The 24,253-nt window shown below is 34.2% G+C and overlaps 2 protein-coding genes across 2 annotated transcripts in view; one reads left to right on the top strand and one right to left on the bottom strand.

Annotated features, from left to right (window-relative positions):
- LOC148948182 (uncharacterized) overlaps positions 1-24,253 on the bottom strand; it is a 445,032-nt gene that overhangs the window by 29,561 nt on the left and 391,218 nt on the right. The gene's annotated exons all lie outside the window — the stretch shown is intronic.
- LOC148948185 (uncharacterized) lies at positions 4,687-23,478 on the top strand. The gene is made up of 2 exons (XM_089095768.1): positions 4,687-5,179; positions 22,069-23,478. Exons 1-2 carry the CDS (start codon positions 4,687-4,689, stop codon positions 23,253-23,255), a joined length of 1,680 nt encoding a protein of 559 aa, XP_088951894.1. The 3' UTR covers positions 23,256-23,478.

Here is a 24,253-nt window from a genome sequence, read left to right as displayed (position 1 = left end):
CCAAGAAAACATTAGTAAATGGACTTAATGTCAGTAACCCAAAGGATAGGTACCCACTAACAAGATCCCAATTTTTGGAAAAATTTAAATTAGACCATATCCATGATACACAATTGAAAGAAAAATTGTGTGAATTGCTTTGGAATTTTAGAAATATTTTTTCTACATGTGAGGAAGATATTGGATTGATACCATTCTATGAACATTCTATCCAAACCACAGGGTTGCCTATAGCTAAACAGCCCTATCGTATCCCTCACCCCTACAAAAATTGGTTAAAACATAAAATCCACGAATTAGAAAGTAACAACATTATACGGCCAAGTATAAGCCCGTATTCAGCCCCCGTTATACTAGTACCAAAAAAGAACAAGGACCTTAGGCTTGAAGTAGATAATAGAGCCTTAAATAAGCAGGCAGTTAGCGACAAATGTCCCCTACCCCGCATTAATGAAATCCTACACTCTATTTCAACCAAAAATTAAATTTTTACATCGCTTGACCTCACACAAGGTTATCACCAGGTTAAAATATCAGATAATGACGTTTATAAAACGGCTTTTTCGACAACGGAATGTGGTTCTTATGAATATTTTAGGGTACCCTTCGGACTCAAAACTTGTTCAAGTGCATTATGTAGACCTCTATTACACTTACTAAGAGGTATAGAAAATATTATCCATTTTGTGGATGACGTAATTTGCGTGGGAGAAACACCAGAGGACCATTTAAACACATTAACCAAAGTTTTCGAAAAATTCAGAGAGGGTAATTTGAAATGTAGACCTGAAAAAGTAAATTTACTCCAATCTGAAATAAAATTTTTAGGAATGATTGTGACCCAAGGCCAAATATCACCAGACCCCGAAAAAATAAAATGCGTAGAAAACCTCAAACCACCAAAAACTATGAAACAATTAAGAGGGATCATTGGTTTAACAAGTTATTTTAGAAAATTTATTCGCATCTACGCACAAATCACAAAACCACTAACTGACCTAACTAAAGGGGACGGCAAAACTATCACCTAGTTGAATGAAGCTCAAACTTCCGTGTACACTCACAAGAAGGCTCTTACTTTGGAAGCAATCTTTTTGTTATTAAACTTTAAAAAGGGACAATTCGTGATTACCACTGATGCTTTAGGTCTAGGCATCGGTGCAATTCTTTACCAATTAATTACTACGGAAAACAACCCTGAATTTCTACAGGAACCCTCTCAGTAAATAGAGAAAGTCATATGCTATTCAAGTAGAACTCTAACCAAAGGCGAAAGTAGTTATTCAGTAACGCAATTAGAGTTACTATCTATAATTTACCATTTAGATAAATTCAGACATTATTTAGTAGGACGAAAATTTATGTTGCGCTCGGACCATAAAAGCTTACAGTACCTGAGCACATTCAACTGGAATCTTAGCTAGATGGCTAATGAAAATCCAAGATCTGGATTACGAATTTGAACATCAGACCGGTAAACAGAATGCCCCTTGCGATTACCTGAGTAGATACCCTGAGAATAACTCTTCAGATAATGAAACTAAACAAATAAATGCTATTAATCTCAGTAAACGAAAACACAAGAAGAATAAACCAAAAATCCTCAAAGAGGAAAAGAAAATTACCCGTAACCCTTTATCCCTACCTAACATTAAAAGAAACCAAGTTAAGGATGAAATATGCTCGACTCTCATTAATTATTTTGTGAATTCCGATAACCTCCCTGATAAGTTCAAAGCCTTAAGACGGGAAATAGATAATTTTTATTATGACTGGGACGAGGAAATCCTTTTCAGGATAGTAACAGGTGGAACAAATAGAAACCAAACCCTAATAATCCCAGTACTTCCCCAAAGCTTAATAATGCTTGCCTTTGAGTACTTCCATTCGAAGATAGGCGGACACTTAGGAATAACCAAAATATTTCACAAGCTAAAACACTACTTTTATGTACCGTCGGCATTAACAAAACTCAAAGATTTTATAAGTACATGTGAAGCGTGTAACTTAAGAAAAAATCCCCAAACATACCCTAATCCCCCCATGGGAAGAGTGCCAGTAGCAAGGTTCCCTTTCGATATCGGTTCATTTGACCTATATGGTACAAGTGGAGGATTACCAGTTTCTAATAGAGGTCATACTTGCGTTCTCTCAGTAATAGACCATTTTACCGGCTTCACTTTTGCCAAAGCATTGAAAAATCAAGGCACATATGCCACAAGTAAAGCGTTGGCAAAAATATTTTTAAAATTTGGTGTTCCTCGCCAGGTTATCAGTGACAATGGAACTAACTTCGTTTCTAAAGTAACGAAAGATTTAATGAGTTTCCTTAAAATACAGAATTAGTAACCTCTCCCTACCATCCCCAAGCTAATGGTAAACTTGAAATAGGCGCAAAGTATTTTCCAATGTATTAAGTATTTATTCAAAAGACAATCGAATCGATTGGGATCTGTATCTACCTTACTTAACCAATGTAATTAATACCGCTTATTCAGAAACGACTAAGATAGTCCATTTTTTCTTTTATTCGGATGCAATTTTAAAATACCCTATCAGGAGATTGTAGAGTCCAGAGAATATTACAATAATACCGAGGACTACAAGCAAGATTTTATAAATAGGATGAGAAAAACCTATAAAATAGTTAGACAAGTATTAGAAAATTGTAAGATGAACCAAGAGTTGAGAAATGAGTTCAAGATCAAAGGAAATATAACTTTTAAAGTGGGAGATTGTGTGTATCTGAAAAATGAGGCAAAGCTAGAAGGCAAGAAACTTTCCAATAAATATTCAGGACCCTACAGAATAATCAAAAAATACGACAATGATTTTACTTTTAAAATGATAAATCCAGAAAACGGGAGAACATACAAAGCACATGTAAGCCGTATAAGAGGAGCCAAGTACCCAGCAAAGTGGGCACCTGAGAACTCGCCCTCAGATTCATCAAATATTAGCAACAAATTCCACAAGTCGAGGTTAGCCGAATGATAGCGCTTTTATTTCAAACAAAACCATTTTGAGAACACTAGGAAATAGGAAGATTTCTAAGATTTCTTAGACATGAAAAACCTAATCATCCTTAAAATAAAATCCTTAATACCCATGCCTGCAAGAACCCCAAAAAGTCCAGAGAGTTCATCTTTAGAAAGCTCAAAGGAAGAATTAGATTATACGCTGTCGCCAAAAACCCAATTTTTCCCCGATAGAATTTCAACCCCACATCCCCCCAAAAGATTTCCTGATGACATGGTATCCCCAGCAACCCCGATAGAAAGACCCCTGTCGTTACAGGAATAATTAAACAGAGCTGTGGAAACCCCAGGCACAAAAAGAAGGAAGACTTCCCCTAGGGATACAAATACAAAAAGCTTGAGAGAAGCCATGGACATTATAAATTATCCGATAAAAACAAGGCAAAGTACCTTGCCTTGGACACAGGAACACCCTGATGATGAAAACTTGGGATAATACCATCACATAACGGTGTCTAAAGTAAAACCCAAGGAATCTCACTCCTGGAAACAGACCATTCTACGAAATACACCTCACCCCCCGGAAGATATGGCATTCAAGCAGTGGAGACATTCTCCAAAGGTATTTGACTCCTCCCAGAGCTCCCAAGAATCTTTTAACTCCCCTGAAACAGGATTTCAACGCGAGGAATTGGAAAATAAGCCCTCAACCTCAAAAGGAGACGAAATATATGAAGCAAGGGCAGGAGATACCCCTAAGTCGCAAAGAACCGCCCTCTAAAATCCAAATAATGAGTCTTCAGAGACTAGCCCTAGTGAATCCGACGAAGAATCAGCTACTGACGAGCCCCGAGATGCACAGACACAAAAATCGGCTTCTGCCGCAGCTCATGCTAAGGCAGCCAAAGCAAGAGGTCAAAAATTCCTTTTAAAACAGTACAAGAAATTTGACCTAATCTCTATGGGAAAGTCGAAAAAGAGTAAAACGCAAAAAACTGTACAGGAAATTACCCCAAAATCTGGCAGAACTAGTAGGAAACCAGACAAATGGAAATATGTTTAGGAATCGAATACCCCAAAAATTTATAAGTCAATAGTAAATCGAAATGAGCAGTTTTAAAGAAAAGGAGGCATATAAACAAGACATTAAAATGAAAGCGACCCTTAAAAATTCGAAAAAGTAATATTTAAATTTTTCCAGATAAATTGAATCTTGGCTTGATAAAAAAAAAATCATGAGGATAGAAGAAGAACAAGAATCGTTCAACCCCTCCTAAAGTAAGAGGGAAAACTAGTGCAACCCTGTTACAGACAGAACAAATATGGATCAGCTATTTCAAATACGAGCAAAACTCCTAGAAGCATCGGCCCAATTGATAATAGAAAAATTAAAAATTGAAAACGTGATAGAAACCATACTTAAATGCCTTAGTGAGGTTAAAGCATATCAAGAAAGAATGAACAAGAAAATAAATGAGATTCTGGTTACTAAACAAATAGATAAATTAATTGAGGCCCAGTTTATGGAAGTGAAATAACAAACAGCCAAAATCCATAATGAAATGGAATCAATAAGCGACGCCACGCTTATCGAAGGATATAATTATCCGGACAAGATCCTAAAACTACAAGTATTATACGATAAAACGCAGGAAATTGGTAAAAAAAAGTAAAAGAGTATAAAAATAGTACTATCCGATCCATGACAATGGCCAAACAAGAACTTCTGGCACCCCATAAAACAAAAATCCTAGACATGCAGTATAAGTACGACTACTTGAAAGCACAAAAAGAAATAATTAAGTTGCAACAAGACAGCTTAGAGAAACAGCTAAAGGAGAACCATACCGAAATTACCAAAGAACTACAGAAACAGAGAGATTACTGCTCAAACTTTGAACAAATGGATGCAACGTACTTTACTGTTGAAATTGACCTACCCCTCAGTCCCCAATTGGAAAATCTTCTTGCTAACAATTACAACGAAGGACCGTCACAACCCGTATATTTTGTAATACCAAACCAGGCCCGACATAACATAAAACCCCAAGTGGAAACTACTCAACAAGATCCTCCAACGGATAATAACATAACTATGAGGACCCAGTGCCCTGACGCCCAAGAGAATGTTACTACGGGCCAAGATTCCTCAGAACTCTCCGCACCACAAGGAACACCCAAAACCCAACCATTGCCAGAAGGTACAGAAAACTAAGGAATACCAAACAAGCTAACAAATTGAACTAAAAAAAAGGTAAAAATTCTTTTTCGTCAAAATTCCCTTCTAATACATTAAAGTGATTACATTTTATAGAATGTGATGTTTAGCGACAAGATGTAATAAATAACCTAGTAGTCGAGCGAAAAATCGTTAAACTAGATTAACTATATATCTATTGATTGGAATATAGTATTACACTAATTATAAAAAAAAGCAACACAACTTTGGAAGGCTGGATATTACTTATAAGTTGCCCATATGCATGTAATAAGTTCAAAAATTTCACAAAAAAAAAATCTTTCCAGTGAAATTAATTTTAAGTAAGGCTATATATCTTTTCCTCTATAACTTACGTTAATCAATAATCCATATACAAGACTTGTGATTAAGAAAAACAACAACATTAAATTATCAAAAAAATCGTCCTTATTAGTAAAATAAAAGAAGAAAAATTAAAACAACCAATGGGAGCCGAAGGCATTCTTCGTACGTTAAAATTAAACTTAATTATTTGAAGACCCTTGCTATTCAACAAGCAAAAAACAAAAACAAAAAAAAACCTCCCTTCGCAATTTTATTACTGAATTAAGACTACTCCTCAACGCTGTAAATTGCCTACGCAGTTAAAATAACCCTAAGTAAATGCCAAATCTTAGCAACCAGTCTTCACGATAAGACTAAAAAAAAGGGCCTTAGTACAAATGGTAACTAAAATTATTTTTTCGAATAAAAATAAAAAAAAGGACCTACAAATAACACCAAGCACCTTTCATAAATCAAATGGAAGCTTAACGTCGCGATTCTTCAAAAAAAAACATACTACTTACCTAATTAATCGCGTACACAATTCAAGTGACCCCACGTAAAACGCCAATACGATAATAAATTAATACCTATGATTCCAAACGTAAGCATAATATCCTCGAATCAAAATACTCTCCCTGTTCATCCTCTCGTTAACAAAAAAATAGTTGACCCGTATACCGTCGTGTACTCTGAGCTAATTACGCTCTGTGTGCAGGTATAGTTGGCTAGGCTCTTGGCTGATAGTGAGATTTTGTGGTGTTTGAAGCATTTTAACACTTTACAAAGCAAGGTATGTTGTGCAGACGTCAGCATATTACATTCAAATAGGCAATGGTCAATTGTTTCATTATTCATATTACATTGCCTGCAAAGAGGGGACAGGGGAATTGAACCACTTGAATTAGAAAACTTATACAAGAATGCAAGAAAATTTAGTCCATTTGTTCCAGAACCAATTCTATGGTAAATTTTAGAAAAATACTTATTGGGAAAGGGGGAAAGGATAGGATTATTCTTATTAAAATTAATATCTGATAGCCTCCATCGGTAAATGTCTAATCGAGATTGGTCTCCCACTTGGCTGGTCAATATTTATAGCATTTTTTGCTATTTTATCAACCTGATGATTACCACTTATGCCAGAATGGCTAGGAATATACTGAAAATAAGTTCTTATGCCACTTGAAGCAAGTTTATCTATAATACTGAGACAATGATAAGTGTCAATGTCCAACTTATACTGAGGAGCTGAGGCCAGCAACTCAGGGCTTGATAAAGAGTTGAAATATACTATAATATTATTTGAATTTGCAATCAAACGCTGGTCTTCCTTAAGGTGTTCTAATGCCAAGATTATGGCATTTAACTCAGAAGACATTATAGATACATTGTAATTTAATCTCTCACCAATTGCAATTTTCAGGTGAGGAAGGAATACACCACTTGCTACCTTCTCATTCATTTTTGACCCATCAACAAATATTTGGAAGTGGTTTTTATAAGTAATTGTATTAAGTTCAGCAAATTTTTTCTGGACAAAAGCAATAGGGGTTAGATCTTTATTCCACTTTGAGAAATCAGTATTTATTAAGGACTAATTGCATGGAGGGGATTGGGGGAAAGTAGGTCAAATAGACTTTGCTGGTACAGGGAACTTCTTCTGAATATTGGCATACTCATGTGTAATGCCTCTATGCATGGCTGGATTTCTTAACCAATTATGTAGGGTGTTTGAGCTATTTGATTCAATTTTTGTAAGATGTTTTGTCAAGAGAAAGCTACGTCTCTCCCTTATTGTTGTTAATCCACACTCCATAAGCAGAAACTTGGTGCCTGTGGGTTTCCTAAGACCAAATATGAGACGTATTATATCATTTTGTGTTGTTTCAATTTTTTGCATCTGGGTCTTTGCACATGCAAAAAAAAAGAGGTCGAAAAATAATATAAAATTTTACAAGAAAACAATCAGGAAATAATAACCAAATTTTTTCTCTCGGCTGTAGTATACATTTTTTTATGAATCCTGTTTTGGAGTTCCTCCCGTTTTAATCAACTATTCCATGAATTTGACTATAATTTATAGTTTAATTCTGTCTCATTAAACTTTATCAAGGACATACTTTTTGGAAATGGGTATCCTATTTTATTTATTAATAGTGTAATTAACTGTAGACTGAAAAGACATTTCCGTAAAATTAATGATAGTTTACCATTTGAGATTTTTGACAAGCCCTTAAACATAATTTACCTCCCCTACATCCCAAAAATCACTGCAAATCTTAAAAAAGTTTGTTCAAAAAATAATCTGTATGTAGTATTCACAAATCATTTTAAAATCATAAATTTTCTAAATTCTGTTAAAGATAAAACCCCAGTTACTCGGCAAAGAGGGGTCTATCAAATACCATGCGATTGTGGCAAATATTATGTAGGTAGAACACACCAGAATATAGAAAAGCGCATACTGCAGCATAAAGATGATATAGTCAAAGCTCTAACTTCTAATATTTTCACGATTTCATTTGATTCTGCATTAGGGAGCCATATTTTTGAAAATCCTAGCCACAATATACTTTTTGATGAATCTGCCCTTATAAGCAATGAACTAGGCATAAAGCAGGTAGTCCGAGAATCAATTGAAATCAGACTTAAGATTAATAATAATATTTCCTTAAATAGGAACTTGGGGGAATATACACTAAATGCTCTATACACAAATTTAGTTAAAAATAATCTTACAAAATATTAAAAAAAACCAATAGACATTAACACAGAACCGGTCCCAAAAAGACTTTGAGGCTAGCTGCTAAAAACACTGGATTAGCAATAAGAACGTTCTTCATTAATCTTTCTTTCATCTCATTGAATCACCTTGTTTTAACTCACTTTTTATCAGTCCTGGCTGAACTTCACTGACGTAAGGATGCTAGGACTGCTTTAAAATTTTTTTTTTTAAATTTTTGGTTTTATTGGTTGCATGTTGCTGTGAGTCTTTTTTCTTTTATATATTTTTGTCTTGCTGAGGACGGCACTTGGATATAGGGCCGAAATATTGATTCAAATTATCTCTACTGTCTTGCAAAAAGATTTATCTGTTGTTCTTCGTGCTTTTGTTGTTTGTTGTGGAAAGGCAGTGTGGTCTTCGTCGCTATTTTAATAATCTACCAAGCGCGAAACTACCACAAATCAGCATCGATAAATAAACGAAACCTAAAACAAACAGGAATTACAATAAATAACAGAGTCAAACTCAAAACTAGTAGAAATTAACATGAGTAGGGCTAAAAACTCCTATGCCTTCCCAAGGCCAGAACAGAATTTGCACTTTACTGAAAAAATACAAATGGAAAGTGCATTGTCAGTTTAATATACATACACTGATGTTTGTTAGACAAAATGTTAATATTATTTGATGTATTAAAGTTATAAAAGTAAAAACATTTATGTTTGTTCACGTGGACGATTTTATCTGTCAGAATAAAAAAATATCGCTCAGTGGAAAACAAGTAGCGGGTGACAGAATACGTTGAAGTTATATAATTTGGGATATATATTTGCAAATTGATTAGGGGTGGGGGTTAGGGTTTTTGGTTCAGTCTACCAATACCCCTCTAAGGTGCAAATATATAGTCCAAACTTGTTTCTAAAGTATAATATTTCATCACGTTTTGGGATTTCTCAGTAGGATTAACCTAACTTCACTTCTTGAGTGTTGGTGGTATAATACATAAGTACCAATTATAGGAATTGATCTTTTTGCCAGGAATCCTCACCATTTAAAAACTTATTGCATTTTCATTGTTTTTCTGGTGTCCTCCCCCCCCTGCAATATTTTTGGCGGATGTATATGCTTGATTGAGTGGTTCAACTGCAGTCTATGATCTTTTTATGGTCTAGGAAAGTTGTAAGATAAGTGAATGCAATTTTACAGAATAGATATTCTTCTCAGATTAGGGTATTGCAATTTTTTAATGCCTAGGCCTACTTCCACAACTTCTAATACTTGGGCAAGGCTATCAGGTTATCGAGGCTAATCCTGAGATAAAAACAATAAAATAAAACAAAAATGTGGTAAAATTGGATTTGCGATTCAAACTCTTTCTAAATCTAATCTCCTTACCATAAAAATTGCAGCCCCTTCCTTCTGCCCCTCTTAATGAGACAGAATTAAACTATAGATTATATTCAAATTCATGGAATAGTTGATTAAAACGGGAGCAACCCCAAAACATGATTCATAAAAAATTGTATATTACAGCCGAGAGAAAAAATTTGGTTTTTATTTCCAGATTGTTTTCTTTTAAAATCTTATATTATTTTCCGACCTCTTTTTTTTTTTTTTTTTTTTTTTACAAACAGTTGGTCTTTATTTCTTAATGTTCCGCCTAATATCTGCGCTTGAAGATTGGTCGAACAGTTTGTGGTAATGAACTGTAAGTAACTCGACCCAACAGGAACAAAAACTCTAAAAAAGAGCAACTGCAAAACAAAAAAGAGCTGTTTTCATTTTTGATATTCATTTTTTCTCCACGTGATGTATCTCTTCTCTTCTGCGAGAAAAGATGTATCTTTTCTCATGCTGCTGCTTTTTAAAACGTGTTCAAACCAAAAGATTGTTGAGTTTCAATGTCGCTATGTGAAAATCTACTTTGAAGTCGTTTTTATCCTTTGTACTTGTGGACAAGTTTTTACTCACTGAATTTCTTTTCAACTGAAAGTGAATATTTTTCCAAACCTTGTACAAATAGCCAAATTCTCTCAAAACTGTTTATTTGTCAGTTTAAAGGATGAAAAAGGGCTGGTAGCTATCAGGGTGTACAAGCAGTTAAACCAGATAATGGAGAAGCTGGAAAGTGGAACAGTTGTAGCCTAAAACAGCCATCCTACATTGTAGCAGCAATTCTCTGTTTATTTTTGGGGATTAGGGCAAAACTAATATCACAGCTTCATTATGCATGCAAATGCCAGGCTGCCAATCAAAATTATTCTCCCGGAAAATCAAATGTTGCTTTTCATTGTTGTACTATAGTGATCATTGAGTATCAAGCATGCAGTTAGGTATGCTATTTTGTAATACCAATAGCAATGGAGTGTACAACTCCATCCATAAAGTAACAGCAGTAAGTTATATACAGTATAATACAGACTTTGATTACTGTACTCACCTAGCAGATTAGAGTAAGTATGATACAGAGCTTTTGATAAAATGGTACATATAAAATTATGGAGGAAGATATTTAACTCCAAGCTATATTAAGTTACATTTGTTACTTTTTTACAAATTTCGTGTATAAAAATACTTTTTGCTCTGAGTAAAACACAAGTTATGCTGCTAAAGTGTCGACAGCTTTTTGAATTCTACTACTGGCAGCTTTGGAACTTAACCTATTTAGATTGTTTTTGCAGGCCAGAAAATCCCAGGATACCAATTTCCCAAAATATTTTTGACAAGCCCCAATTCTTGCTGTCGCTTATAATACTTGTTGTTATTTTTATTATACCCTTATATTTTTTTGTTCTTCATTTTCAATTTTGATTTGTAATAGTCGTTTTTTCAAGTATTCTAACTGTAGATTGCTTTGTTCTTCATGGTCTAGGTTATTCATTTGTCTTCTAGGTATGATGAAACTACATAAAATGCCTTTTGCAAATAGACTCATAATACTTTGTATTTTATACTTATCTATGGCTTATCTATATCTGTATATACTTATCTAGTTTTGCCTGCATTGAAAAACACTAAAAATGATAAAACTACTACTCAGATAAATATGATGTATGATTTTAAAATGTGCTCATAAATATGATGTCACTCTCGTGAATCTTTTTTTCCAGGCTCTTAATGAATTTTTTCAAACTCAAAAATTTTAGCGCATAGAAGGGATTTTTTTTTCGAAACATGTTTCTAAACGATTGGTGACAATGGGGTCTGGTTTATCTTTAGTTAGTTTCTTTAAAAAAAAAGTTAGAAGGGTGCCATTAAAAAGATTGGACAGCTAAATTCTGGTGAGTTTTATTTTTCAAATCGACACCATTTTAAAGGGGTTTTAGGCTCTGTCTATATCTATGTACTCTGTCTTAGGCTACAGCTGTCCCTGCAACCATGGTATATAGAAAATGTATTAAATAAGGATATTCTTTGTTGTTTTTTTTTACATCAGTATATTGTCTTCAAGTGCAATTAAAGAGTTATGGTAAAAAGGTGAAATTGCTTTCATAATAACATTGGCTTAGATGCTGAAACACTATTTTGATAAAAAATAAGAGTAGTTGAAGGCAAATTTAGACATTGTCATAAGTGGGCCCCAAGAAGATTGTCCTCCTTAGTTAACCTAAACTATTGATTGATTTCTCAGAATTATTTTAGAAAAATGTTGTTACATTTTAGTGGATTTTAAAAACCAAAGACTTATTTTTCTGGAAATAGTTTTTAAATATCTTCAGTTTCAGTTGGTTTGAATTTAAATTCCATTAGAAGGTAGTTACTTAATTTTTAATAATTTCTTTAATTGATAAATATAATACTGTTACATAATATCGATTTGGATCTAATCTTAGATTTGTTGTCACATTCTCGAAGCCCTAAAAGTAATAACAGCTAGATATACCCTCTTGGAAAAAAATAATGGCTTAGACACTATAGGCCTACACTTTACAGTGTTTTAAGCAATAAAACCATGAATAAAGCAATAAAACAACATTTTGATAAAAGAAAAAGAATAGTTGAAGGCAAATTTAGACCTTGTCATAAGTGGGTCCCAGGAAGATTGTCCTCGTTAGTTAACCCAAACAATGGATTGATTACTGAGAATTATTATAGACAAATGTTGTTACATTTTAGTGGATATTAAAAAACTAGACTAATTTTTCTGGAAATACTTTTTAAATTTCTTGAGTTTCACTAGATTTGAATTTTCAATTCTTTTAGAAGGTAATTACTTAATTTATAACAATTTTTTTAATTGATAAAAAGAATGCTGTAACATAATATCGTTTTTGATCTAATTTTAGATTTATTGTCATATTTTTGAAGCCCTAAAAGTAAGACCAGCTAGGTATAACCTTTTGGAAAAACATAATGGCATATACATAATAGGCCTACACTTTGTAGTGTTTTAAGCAATAAAACCATGAATAAAGCTTTCATTACAGGAGTTAAACCAAATTTACCAGCCTAATAGTTTTTGGCTTGGAAAATTTACTAAGAGAATACAGCTAACAGAATAAGATAAAATTTGTATTTTCCTTTTCTACCATGAAAGTTTATTGTTAATTAAAATCAACAACTGGACATTAAAAATAGTTACTTCAAAAAGGTAAGTTTTTGAATTTTTTCACCCTTTTCTCTGCTGAAGGATTTGAGTCTGTGCTTTCAACTGTATTAAGATAACATATGTTCTGCAGTGGTTAAAAGTCATTACTAGTCATCAATCATTATATCTTTTTTATTTTAGGACTCCTGACTAAATTCTGTGTCGTATCCATGTGTTGATGATAGTATAATACTTCTCATAATTTGCATTAATTCCATTCTCCAAGATCTTTCATGGACTTGGCACAAATTCTAAAAATGGCTGATCTAATCACAGTTTCTGAGGATTCTTTCAGAGGCAACGCCGTAGCGTTGCCTATAGTAAAGGCCATACGGCTCCAATGTTGTATTATTTATTATTTTTTCCAGAGGCACTTTATATGGAAGGGGTCGTCATAGGAACTTCAAAGGAGGCTCATTCGATTGGAAATAGAGAGTTCTAGTGCCCTTTTTAATAGTCAAAAGTGATTAGAGGACAACTATTCCCCACGCCCATCAGTCCCCCAAACACATCTAATGAAAATTTTGAGAGGGTTATTTTGTTCAGCGTAGTTGATTTCCAGGTATAAATTGTGTTTTTGAGGAAGACACTCCCCCACAACCCTTTAGGCAAAGGTTTTAAGTTATGCCCTGGGGGCATATAAGGTTTTTATAGAAGGCGTTGTCGTAGAAACTTCAAAAAAGGCTTATTCGATTGGAAATTCAAAGGGATAGTGCCCTTTTTAATAGTCAAAAGTGATTAGAGGACAACTAGCCCCCACGCCCATCATTCCCCCAAACAAATCTAATGAAAATTTTGAGATAGCTATTTTGTTCAGCGTAGTTGATTTCCAGGTAGAAAATATATTTTTGAGGAGGACACTCCCCCACAACCCTCAGGGCAAGGGTTTTAGGTTATGCGCTGGGGGCATATAAGGTTTTTATAGAAGGCATTGTTGTAGAACCTTCAAAAAAGTCTCATTCAATTTGAAATTCAAAGGGCTAGTTCCCTTTTTGATAGTCGAAAGTGATTGGAGGCCAACTAGCCCCCCTCCCACCCCCATCATTTACCCAAACACATCCAATCAAAATTTTAAGATAGCCATTTTGTTCAGCGTAGTTGATTTCCACATAGAAAATGTGTTTTTGAGGAAGACACTCCCTCACAACCCTTTAGGCAAGGGTTTTAATTTATGCCCTGGGGGCATATAAGGTTTTTATAGAAGGCGTTGTCGTAGAAACTTCAAAAAAGGCTTATTCGATTGGAAATTCAAAGGGATAGTGCCCTTTTTAATGGTCAAAGTGATTGGAGGGCAACTAGCCCTCCCCCCTCGTGCCCATCATTCCCCCAAGCACATCCCATCAAAATTTTGAGATAGCCATTTTGTCCAGCGTAGTTCAATTCCTCATAGAAAATATGTTTTTGAGGAGGAAACTCCCCCACAACCCTCAGGGCAAGGGTTTTAAGTTATGCCCTTGGGGCATATACGGTTCTTATAGAAGGCGTTGTCGTAGAAACTTCAAAAAAGGCTCATTCGATTGTAAATTCAAAGGGCTAGTGCCCTTTTTAATAGTTGAAAGTGATTGGAGGGCAACTAGCCCCCCCCCCTCCCACGCCAATCATTCCCCGAAACACATCGAATCAAAATTTTGAGATAGCCATTTTGTTCAGCGTAGTTGATTTCCACATAGAAAATAGGTTTTTGAGAAGGACAGTCCCCCACAACCCTCAGGGCAAGGGTTTTAAGTTATGCCCTGGGGGCATGTAAGGTTTTTATAGAAGGTGTTGTCGTAGAAACTTCAAAAAAGAATCATTCAATTGGAAATGTGCCCTTTTAAAAGTTGAAAGTGATTGGAGGGCAACTAGCCCCCCCCCTATTCCTATCAATCCCCAAACACATCCAACCAAAATTTTGAGATAGCCATTTTGTTCAGCGTAGTTGATATCCAGATCTAAAATATGTTTTTGAGGAGGACAGTCCCCCAGAACCCTCAAAGTACGGGTTTTAAGTTATACCCTGGGGGCATATAAGGTTTTTTATAGAAGGCGTTGTCGTAGAAACTTCAAAAAAAGGCTCATTCGATTTGAAATTCAAAGGGCTAGGGCCCTTTTTAATAGTCGAAAGTTTTTTGAGCGCAATTAACCCCCCTCTCACTCCCATCGTTTCCCCAAACAAATCCAATCAAAATTTTGAGACATCCATTTTATTAAACGTAGTTTTAAGTTCTGGAAATTAGGTCTTTGAGGATGACAACTCTCCCACAGCCCACAGGGCAAGGGTTGTAAGTTATGACCATGGGGCATACAAGGTTTTGTATAGACAAAGTTGTCATAAAAACTTCTGAAATTGTTCCTTCGTTTAAAAATTTGAATTGTTATGTCCCTTTTGAAGATTCTAACGTGATTCTCAGGCAAAGGACACCACTTCTAATCTCATCACGTCCCCATACATCTCTACGCCTAAATTCGGTATATGCATTTTTTCAATGTCGTTTAAATTTTTGGACATAATATTTATGAGCAGGACAATCCCCCCACGGTCTTCGGGGGCCCTGGGAGCATAGGCCTATGTGGCTCTTATGGAAGGAATGTTCAGATAAACTTCAGAATGGGCTCATTTGATTGGAAATTGACAGTTCTAGCTCACTTTTTAGGCATCAAAAGATATCAGAGGGTAACCAGGCCCCCCCAAACCCTTTTTTCCCAAATGCATCCAATAAAAATTTCAAGATAGCTATTTAGTTAAGAATAGTTCAAAGATCATATATCAAAAATTCCGGTGTTAACAAAGCCCACCAGGGCCCGGGGCAGGTGTTGTAAGTTATGGCCCGGGGGCATATATGGGTCTTATGGAAGCGATGCTTGTATGAACTTCAAAGAGGGGTCATTTGACCGGAAACTGAAAGTTGTAGTTCGCTTTATAATTGTCAAAAGAGATTGGAGGACATCTAGCCCCCCCCCCTCCACCACGCCCTTTTTCCTCAAACCTCTCCAATAAGAACATCGAGATAGCTTTTTTCAAAATAGTTCAAAAATCATATAATGAAAACTTGGGGGTCAACAAGGCCCCCCCCCCCCCAGGTCCTGAAGGCAGGTTTTGTAAGTTATACCCTAGGGGAATATATGGTTAAAAATTTCTCAAAAGTCAGATAGCAAAACTCATTTGTCGTCACAACCCCCCAGGGCCTGGGGACAGACGTTGTAAGTTATGCCCTGGGGCACATATTGTTCATATGAAAGGGATGCTTGTCTAAACTTCACAGAGGGCTCATTTTATTGGACATTGAAAGTTCGAGCTCACTTTTTAATAGTCAAAAGAGATCTGAGGGCAGCTATCCCCCAACCCATCTGAGGAAAATTTTGAGATATACATCTTGTTTAAAATAGTTCAAAGGTTGGATAAGAAAAAATGTGGTGTAAATAGAACCCCCCAGGGCAAAGGGGAAGGCGTTCTAAGTTATGCCCTAAGGGCATGTATGGTTCTTATGAAAGGGATGCTCGTATAAACTTCATAGCGGGCTCATTTGATTGGAAATTGACAGTTCTAGTTCACTTTTTAAGAGTCAAGAGAGTTAACATAGCCCCCCCCCCCACGCTCTTTTCCCCAAACCCGTCCCCTACAAATTTTAAAAGATCCAGCGTTTTGGAAATTGTTCGAAAATTATATAAAAAAAAAACCCCCCAGAGCCCGGAGGATAGGCGGGGTAAGTGTTGTCCTGGGGGCGTGTATGATTCTTATGAAAGGGATGCTCATGTAAACTTCAGAGGGGGCTCATTTGATTGGAAATTGAAAGTTCTAGTTCAATTTTTACGAGTCAAAAGATATCCGAGGGCAACTAGCCCCCCCCCTCCCCCCAACACACCAGTTTTTCCCCAAGCCCATCTGATAAAATTTTTATAATAGCCATTTCATTAAAAATAGTTCAAAGGTCAAATGAGAACAATTCCTGAATCAATGGAACCTGCCGGAGCCCAGAGGCTGGCGTCATGATTATTGTTCTAGGGGTATACATAGTTCTTATGGAAGGGGTGTTCGTATAAACTTTGGAGAGGGCTCATTTGATTTGAAATTGAAAGTTCTTGTTCACTTTTTAAGAGTCAAAAGAGATCGAAGGGCAACTAGACTCACTCCCCCCTCCTCCACACCCTAAATGCATCAGATAAAAATTTTGAGATAGAAATTTTGTTAAAAATAGTTAAAAGTTCTGAGAATAAAAAACTCCGGTGTCGACACAGCCCCCCAGGGCCCGGGGGTAGGCGTTTTAAGTTATGCCCTGGGGGCATATATGGATGTTATGGAAGGGATGCTCGTATAAAATTCCTAGAGGGCTCATTTGATTGGAAATTGAAAATTGTAATTCACTTTTTAAGAGTTAAACGTGATCGGAGGGTAGCTAGCCTCCCCCCCCCACACTCCATTTTTTTTTCCCGAAGGCACTTCATATAGAAGGGGTCGTCGTATAAACTTCAAAGGAGGCTCATTCGATTGGAAATTGAGAATACTAGTGCCCTTTTAAGTGTCAAAAGTGATCAGAGCTTTTTTTCCCAAATACATCTGATAAAAATTTGAGGTAGCCATTTTGTTAAAAATAGTTGAAAGATCATATAACACATACACCTTTACGTATGGTCATTTCGTTAAAAATAGTTCAAAGAACAGATAAGAATAACTCCTGTGTGAACACAACCCCCCTCCCCCAGGGCCAGGGTAGGCGTTGTAAGTATTGCTCTTGGGGCATATATGGTTCTTATGGAATATATTTTCGTATAAACTTCAGAGAGGGTTCATTTGAATGGAAATCAAAAGTTGTAGTTCATTTTCTCAGAGTGAAAAAAGATCAGAGAACTAGCCCCTCCCGCCCTCCACGCCTTTGGGCGTATCGGATGGATAAACCCATCCGATAATGACTATTTTGTTGAAAATAGTTCAACCATCAGACATTAAAACTCCAGGGTCAACATAACCACCCAGGACCCAAGGATAGGCGTTGTAAGCTGTAATTTGGGGATATATAAGGTTCTTACAGAAGGGATACTTGTGTAAACCTTAGAGAGGGGTCATTTGATTAAAAAAAAGTTTTAGTTCACTTTTAAAGATTCAAAAGAGACCCAAAGTTTAATCTAGGTCCCCCACGCCCTTTTTCCCTAGACCCATCTGATAAAGGAATTTTGTTAAAAATAGTTCAAACATCAGATAATAAAAAGGTTGGTCCGATGTTAACAAAAACCCTTTTTTTCACTTTGATATTGTTACTTTGATATCAGTTCTGATACTTTGATGAATATTTGATTTTTTTTTTAGTTTTATATTGGAATAAGGAATTTTTAAAAACTTTAAATTTTTCACAATGAAAAACGAACAAAAATTAATTAAAAGAAAACTTGCCAAAAAATAAGTTTTTCAAAGAACAGTAAACGTCATTTTAAACTTATGCACAGCAGATACAAATATCTTTTAAAATTCAAATTCAAAACGACCAGAAATTACTACTAAAGAATAAATGAAACTCAAAACTAACAGAAATTAAATAAGGAATCATAGCAAAAACATTCAACAAGTAATAATATAAATGAATAAATAGATCTTCAAGCGAGTAATGCTTAGATTGAATATGAATTCAAGTTTAAAATGAAAAAAAAATATTTTCCTATTGAAGTATAAATGAAACTTAAAACAAACAGAAATTAAATAAGCAATCAATGCAAACAAACATACAATAGATATTAATCTAAATTAATAAATAAATCTTAAAACGAATGAAACTTAAATTGAATATACAAATCAAGCTTGAAACGAACAAAAATCACCACAAACAAGAGTTTGGGTATAACCTCCTTCTCTCCCTGTAAAAGTCTAAAACCTACTGCGTCATTGGCGCTTTACTGAAAACTATATGCGTCTTGAACATTATTGGAAAGTATAAACAACATCAAATTGAATATTTGATGAATAAATTGCTGAAAGATCCATCAGTTCAAGAATTTATTCCACTTTAATCGTATTTTATTTTCAATACTGTAAGAATTGGAAAACAAAATATTTGTAATATAATCCGTTTTCAGTTAATCGCCAATGACGAAGTAGACTTTTAGTTTTATTTACAGTTAGGAAAGGAAGCAGTATCCAAATAATTGTCTGTAGGCAAACTATATTCGTCTTTAACAACTTTAAAAAGAGCTAATAAATTAAACTGAATATTTTATGTATAATGATGTTAATTGCTGAAAGCTCACCAGTTAAAAATTTTACTATAATTTTAATGTTAGTTTTTTTTTTTTTTTTTTTTTTAGTCAGGTAATTACCGTAATACATTATATTAAGTACAAAAGAAAACATTTGTCATAAAATTGGTTTTCAGTAAAGCGCAAATGACGCAGTAGGTTTTAGACTTTAACAGTGAGAGAAGAAGGTTATACCCAAACTCTTGTTTGTGGTGATTTTGTTCGTTTCAAGCTTGATTTGCGTATTCAATTTAAGTTTCACTCGTTTTAAGATTTATTTATTAATTTACATTAATATCTATTGTATGTTTGTTTTCATTGGTTGTTTATTTAATTTCTGTACGTTTTAAATTTCATTTATACTTCAATAAGAAAATATTTTTTTTCATTTTAAGCTTGATGTTCTTATTCAATATAAGCATTACACGATTGAAGATCTATTTATTAATTTATATTATTACTGGTTGAATGTTTTTGCTATGATTGCTTATTTAATTTTTGTTTGTTTTGGGTTTCATTTATTCTTTAATAGTACATTCTGGTCGTGTTGAGTTTGAATTTTAAAAGGTATTTGTATCTGCTAAGCTTAAGTTTAAAATGGCCTTTACTTTTCTTTGACAAACTTATTTATCGGAAATTTTTTTTAAATTAATCATTAAAAATGGTAATTCTATAAATTTAAATTTCCTATTACAGCATAAAATAAAAGCTACTTTACTCTAGAGAACAATCGTCCCTTTTTTTCTCCTTTATTTTCAATTTTGGTGAGTCAAGTAATCATCCTGTAGAGAATTTTTCTGTGAAACTTTTCCCTGTGCAGGTAGGATGAACGATATAATACTATCAAAAAAGGGGTAGTCATGGGGCTTCAGATAGGAATATCAAGTTATAAGACGTGTAAGAGAGGAATAAAGTTAGTTGAATTCATCTGTTAAATTTTGGGAGAAAATATTTTGTATATTATTGATTTGGAACTAATGCAGAAACTCCCCCAATTGATTGGTTGTGATTCTTTTTGACTTTTAAGCTGTAAAATCTTTATTTTTTGGTTATATATTTTTGTTATTTTTTTATTGGCTACAATATCCTAAATTTACACTTATCCAGCTATTAGTTCTATGTTATGTATTTTTTTAAAAGAATTTCAGACTTTTGTTTGTTCTATGTTAATGGATTTCGTTGAATGTTTCAGATTTTCTTTTGCTTTAGAAAAAGCTGATTTTAAAAATGATTTGAGAAAAAAACCTGTATAGCCTATACATTTAATTTTATGTATGTATATAATGTCTGCATATTTACATTTTTACACGTAACTAAAAAGAAAAGGCAGTTGCTTGTGTTTAGTAATCTTTACATGTATGTTCAATTTAGAATTTGTTTTAGAATTTGAAGACGCTTTACCATTTGACCTTGAGAAGCCCTTTCATTTTCCAAACCATCCTTTGTCACCAAAACGTAAAGATGCTCCTTTGCTCAATATACCTAGCATTTCAGGACCATGCAAATTTGAAGACAACACCCAGGAATTGCAACCCAAATGTTCTAACGATGAACGAGTATCTGAAACTTAGTATCTTTGTTGATTGAAATGCATTACATATTTTTATTGGACAAAAACAGGACAAAGAGACTTAATCTTAAGATCAAATTTTTGTTTTATATTTTTCTAATTTTCACTTTAAAGTAGTTTTGCAGGTCTTATTATTATCAAAAAGCTTGATAATAAGCCCTAAAACTATATATCTATATAACTTTCATAATCCATATTTATAGTGTATATTTCTCTTTAAATTAAGAGATAAAGAAATAAATCTTTCTATTATTTTGATTCCAAGGTGAATTTGAAAGAAGTAGAAAATTGACTACTATTGTCTGAACTGCCTACCAAAAATTTTTAGTTTAGAATATTAGTCTACTGAAATCACTAGATTTAAACAAAAATATTTAATTCATTTTTTGCAGATGAAGTCGAAAGTTTTTTGTCTTTTTAGGGAGTTTTTATGTCTGGAAATTTGTGGAAGTTTTTTAGTTTTTTTTTGTCTGTTGTTTTAAATATTTAGCTAGAAGAATATACAGTCTCATTGGATTAAAAAAAAACAATGAAAGTCACGTTTTCCTCAGAGGGATGAATCCTTTTAACACAAAGTTATAAAAGATGACAAAAAAAAAATTAGAAAATGAAAAGAAGCAGAAAATAGGCTGTTACTATCTGAACTGCCTACCAGAAATTTCTAGTGTAGAATATTAATTCAGTAAAAACACCAGATTCAAACAAAAGTACAGAATTTAATTTCTGCAGATGAAGTCAACAGTTTTTTTGTCTTTAGGGAGATTAGGGAGTTTTTGATGTATAGGAATTTTTTTGTTGTCTGGAAGTTTGTGGAAGTTATTTAGTTTTTTGTCTGTTGTTCTAAATATTTAGCTTGAAGAACATAGCGAGTCTCACTGGATTAAAAAAAAAACGATGACAAAAAAAAATCGAAACAAACAATCAGAGCCTAGCGAAAATTTTATACTAAACAAACGTGTTTCCTGCATGTAAATACACGATGATGAGCTCTTACTAGTTCCGTTTTCAATAAGCAGTTATCAGTCGCTTGTGACAATTTATGAGTCACAGACAAAATATTGTGTTATTGCACAATTTGCCTATAGCCGATTAACAGTGAACTAAAACAACGTATTGATTCTTCACAGTTCAAAAGAAATTTTGAACCTGATGAATGTGCATATCTCTAAAAAAAAAAGCATTGCATAGCAAAAAAATCTGCTCGCAAGGTACTCCAGCCTGGCTGTTTGTTACAAAGAGCATTTTTTAAACGATTTAAAAGTACTCAAATGCTCATGACTTTCACTATGTGCGACCGAAATATCCAGAATTTGTTTTATGTTTTTCATTGTCTATTAAAATAATTTACTTTAAAATGATTTAATATTATACTAATATAAGACTTTCAAAACATTTTTAAAGATATATCTTTGTTTTCGGTGTTAAGAATTTTGATTTTTTGTGTTATTTGGTTAACTCTGTAGACTTTTAAACTTTTAGGTAACTCTTCACCACATGTGTCTGGACTTCATTTACAGGGAAATACGTCACTAGTTGTTTCAAACAATCCATCCACAAGCAGTTTCTTAATTTCGTGTGCACCAGAATCTAAAGGAAAAGGCTTAGAATATCAGAATACAGGTTTGAAAAGTCGTCTCGAAAGTAAAAAGGTAGAAGAATTGAAAAGATATCAAACAATTCATAAAAAGAAAAAGACATTTAAGTGTGAAGTATGTGACAAGACCTTTTCTCTAATGGGCGATTTGAACCGACACCAAAGAGTACATACGGGTGAAAAACCGTTTAAGTGTGACGTTTGTGATAAAACCTTTTCCAAATCATCACATTTGAACCGGCACATAAGAGTGCATACGGGTGAGAAACCGTTTAAGTGTGATGTTTGTGACCAAGCTTTGTCTCAAGAATCAAATTTGAACACCAATAAAAGAATGCATACGGGTGAAAAACCGTTTAAGGTTTTTGCGATAAAATGCAATGTTTGCGATAAAATGTTTTCTCGACCATCTGAATTGATCACCCATCAAAGAGTACACACGGGTGAGAAGCCGTTTCAGTGTGATGTTTGTGACCAAACCTTTTCTACAGCATCAAATTTGAACAGGCATAAAAGAGTGCATACGGGTGAGAAACCGTTTAAGTGTGACGTTTGTGACCAAGCTTTTTCTCAAGTATCAAGTTTGAACACCTATAACAGACTGCATACGGGTGAGATGTCGTTTAAGTGTTACGTTTGTGTTAAAACCTTTTCTACAGCATCACATTTGAACCGGCACCAAAGAGTGCACACGGGTGAGAAGCCGTTTAAGTGTGACGTTTGTGATAAAACCTTTTCTGTCGCACAAAATTTGAACACCCATAAAAGAGAACATACGGGTAGAAAACCGTTTAAGTGTGATGTTTGCGACCAAACCTTTTTTACAGCATTACGTTTGAACACCCATCAAAGGGTGCACACGGGTGAGAAGCCGTTTAAGTGTAATGTTTGTGACCAAGCTTTTTCTCAAGCATCAAATTTGAACACCCATCAAAGAGTGCATACGGGTGAGAAACCGTTTAAGTGTGACGTTCGTGACAAAGCTTTTTCTCAAGCATCAACTTTGTACACCCATAACAGAGTGCATACGGGAGAAAAACTGTATAAATGTGATATCAAACCTTTTTTTTAGCAGGAAATTTGACCATGCACAGAAGAAGGCATATGAGTGAGTAGACAGTCACATGTTATGTATGTGAGAAGTGTTTTTAGTAAGTTTCCAAATACATATCAAATACAGTTTGAATACATATCAAAGACTACATACAGGTGAGAAACTTTTTCATATGTGATGTGTGTAGAAAAACTTTTCTGATTTTTTAGTAATTTTCCTGGCATTAAAGAGTGCATTAAAGTAATATAGGAAGATTGTTGTGTCCTCAGTGGTTTCTGGTTAATATTCTCACAACCAATTAGTACATCAAATTAGTTTTTTCGATGTTTTTGTATGTGTTTACTTTTTTTTTTTAGCAATTTTAGTTTCTTTAGTAATACAAATTTGCTTGATTGTTATCAGTGTGATGTATGTAAGAAATGTCTGTTTACAACAAGGTTTTTGAATGAGCTCCATAGATGTCATACAGGTGAGAAACTGTTTAAAAGATTATTTATGCAAGAAATGCTTGCCGTGGCTGGACTATTTGAACGCGCTCAAAGAGTGTATACAGGTGAAAACATTTAAATGTGACTTGTGCAAAGGGTATTTTGATTTAAGTCAGCTCTGAATTAGCATTTAACAACCTATTCTAGAAAAAGCCTCTCGGTGTATAGACAGCAAAAATACTTTTGGAAGAATATAGATTTTATTTAAAAACGAAAATTTGATGAAGAATTAAAGCTGTTCCACGTTTGATAATTCTCCCATTTAAATTAGCACTTTGGATATTTATATAGTTTTCTGTGTTTTTTTGGGGCAAATTTAGCTTGTCTTTTCATCCAATGACCAATGTGGAACCACACGAGCCGAAAAAGGCAAATCCCTATTTTCCAAAAAATAATATCAAAAGAAACAGAAGTTTATATTGTCCAAAACTGAAATGCATAATAATTTGGATTTTTAAGCAACCAAAAGCTTACAAAAGAAAGTAAGATATACTTAGTTGTCAATTGTTTAATTTAGTTCCACAAAAA

The sequence above is a fragment of the Artemia sp. Qi Xiang Cuo genome, chromosome 10, assembly GCF_049724085.1.
Source record: "Artemia sp. Qi Xiang Cuo chromosome 10, ASM4972408v1, whole genome shotgun sequence".
Classification (NCBI taxonomy): Eukaryota; Metazoa; Arthropoda; class Branchiopoda; order Anostraca; family Artemiidae; genus Artemia; species Artemia sp. Qi Xiang Cuo.
This window is presented reverse-complemented; position numbering and strand designations above follow the sequence as displayed.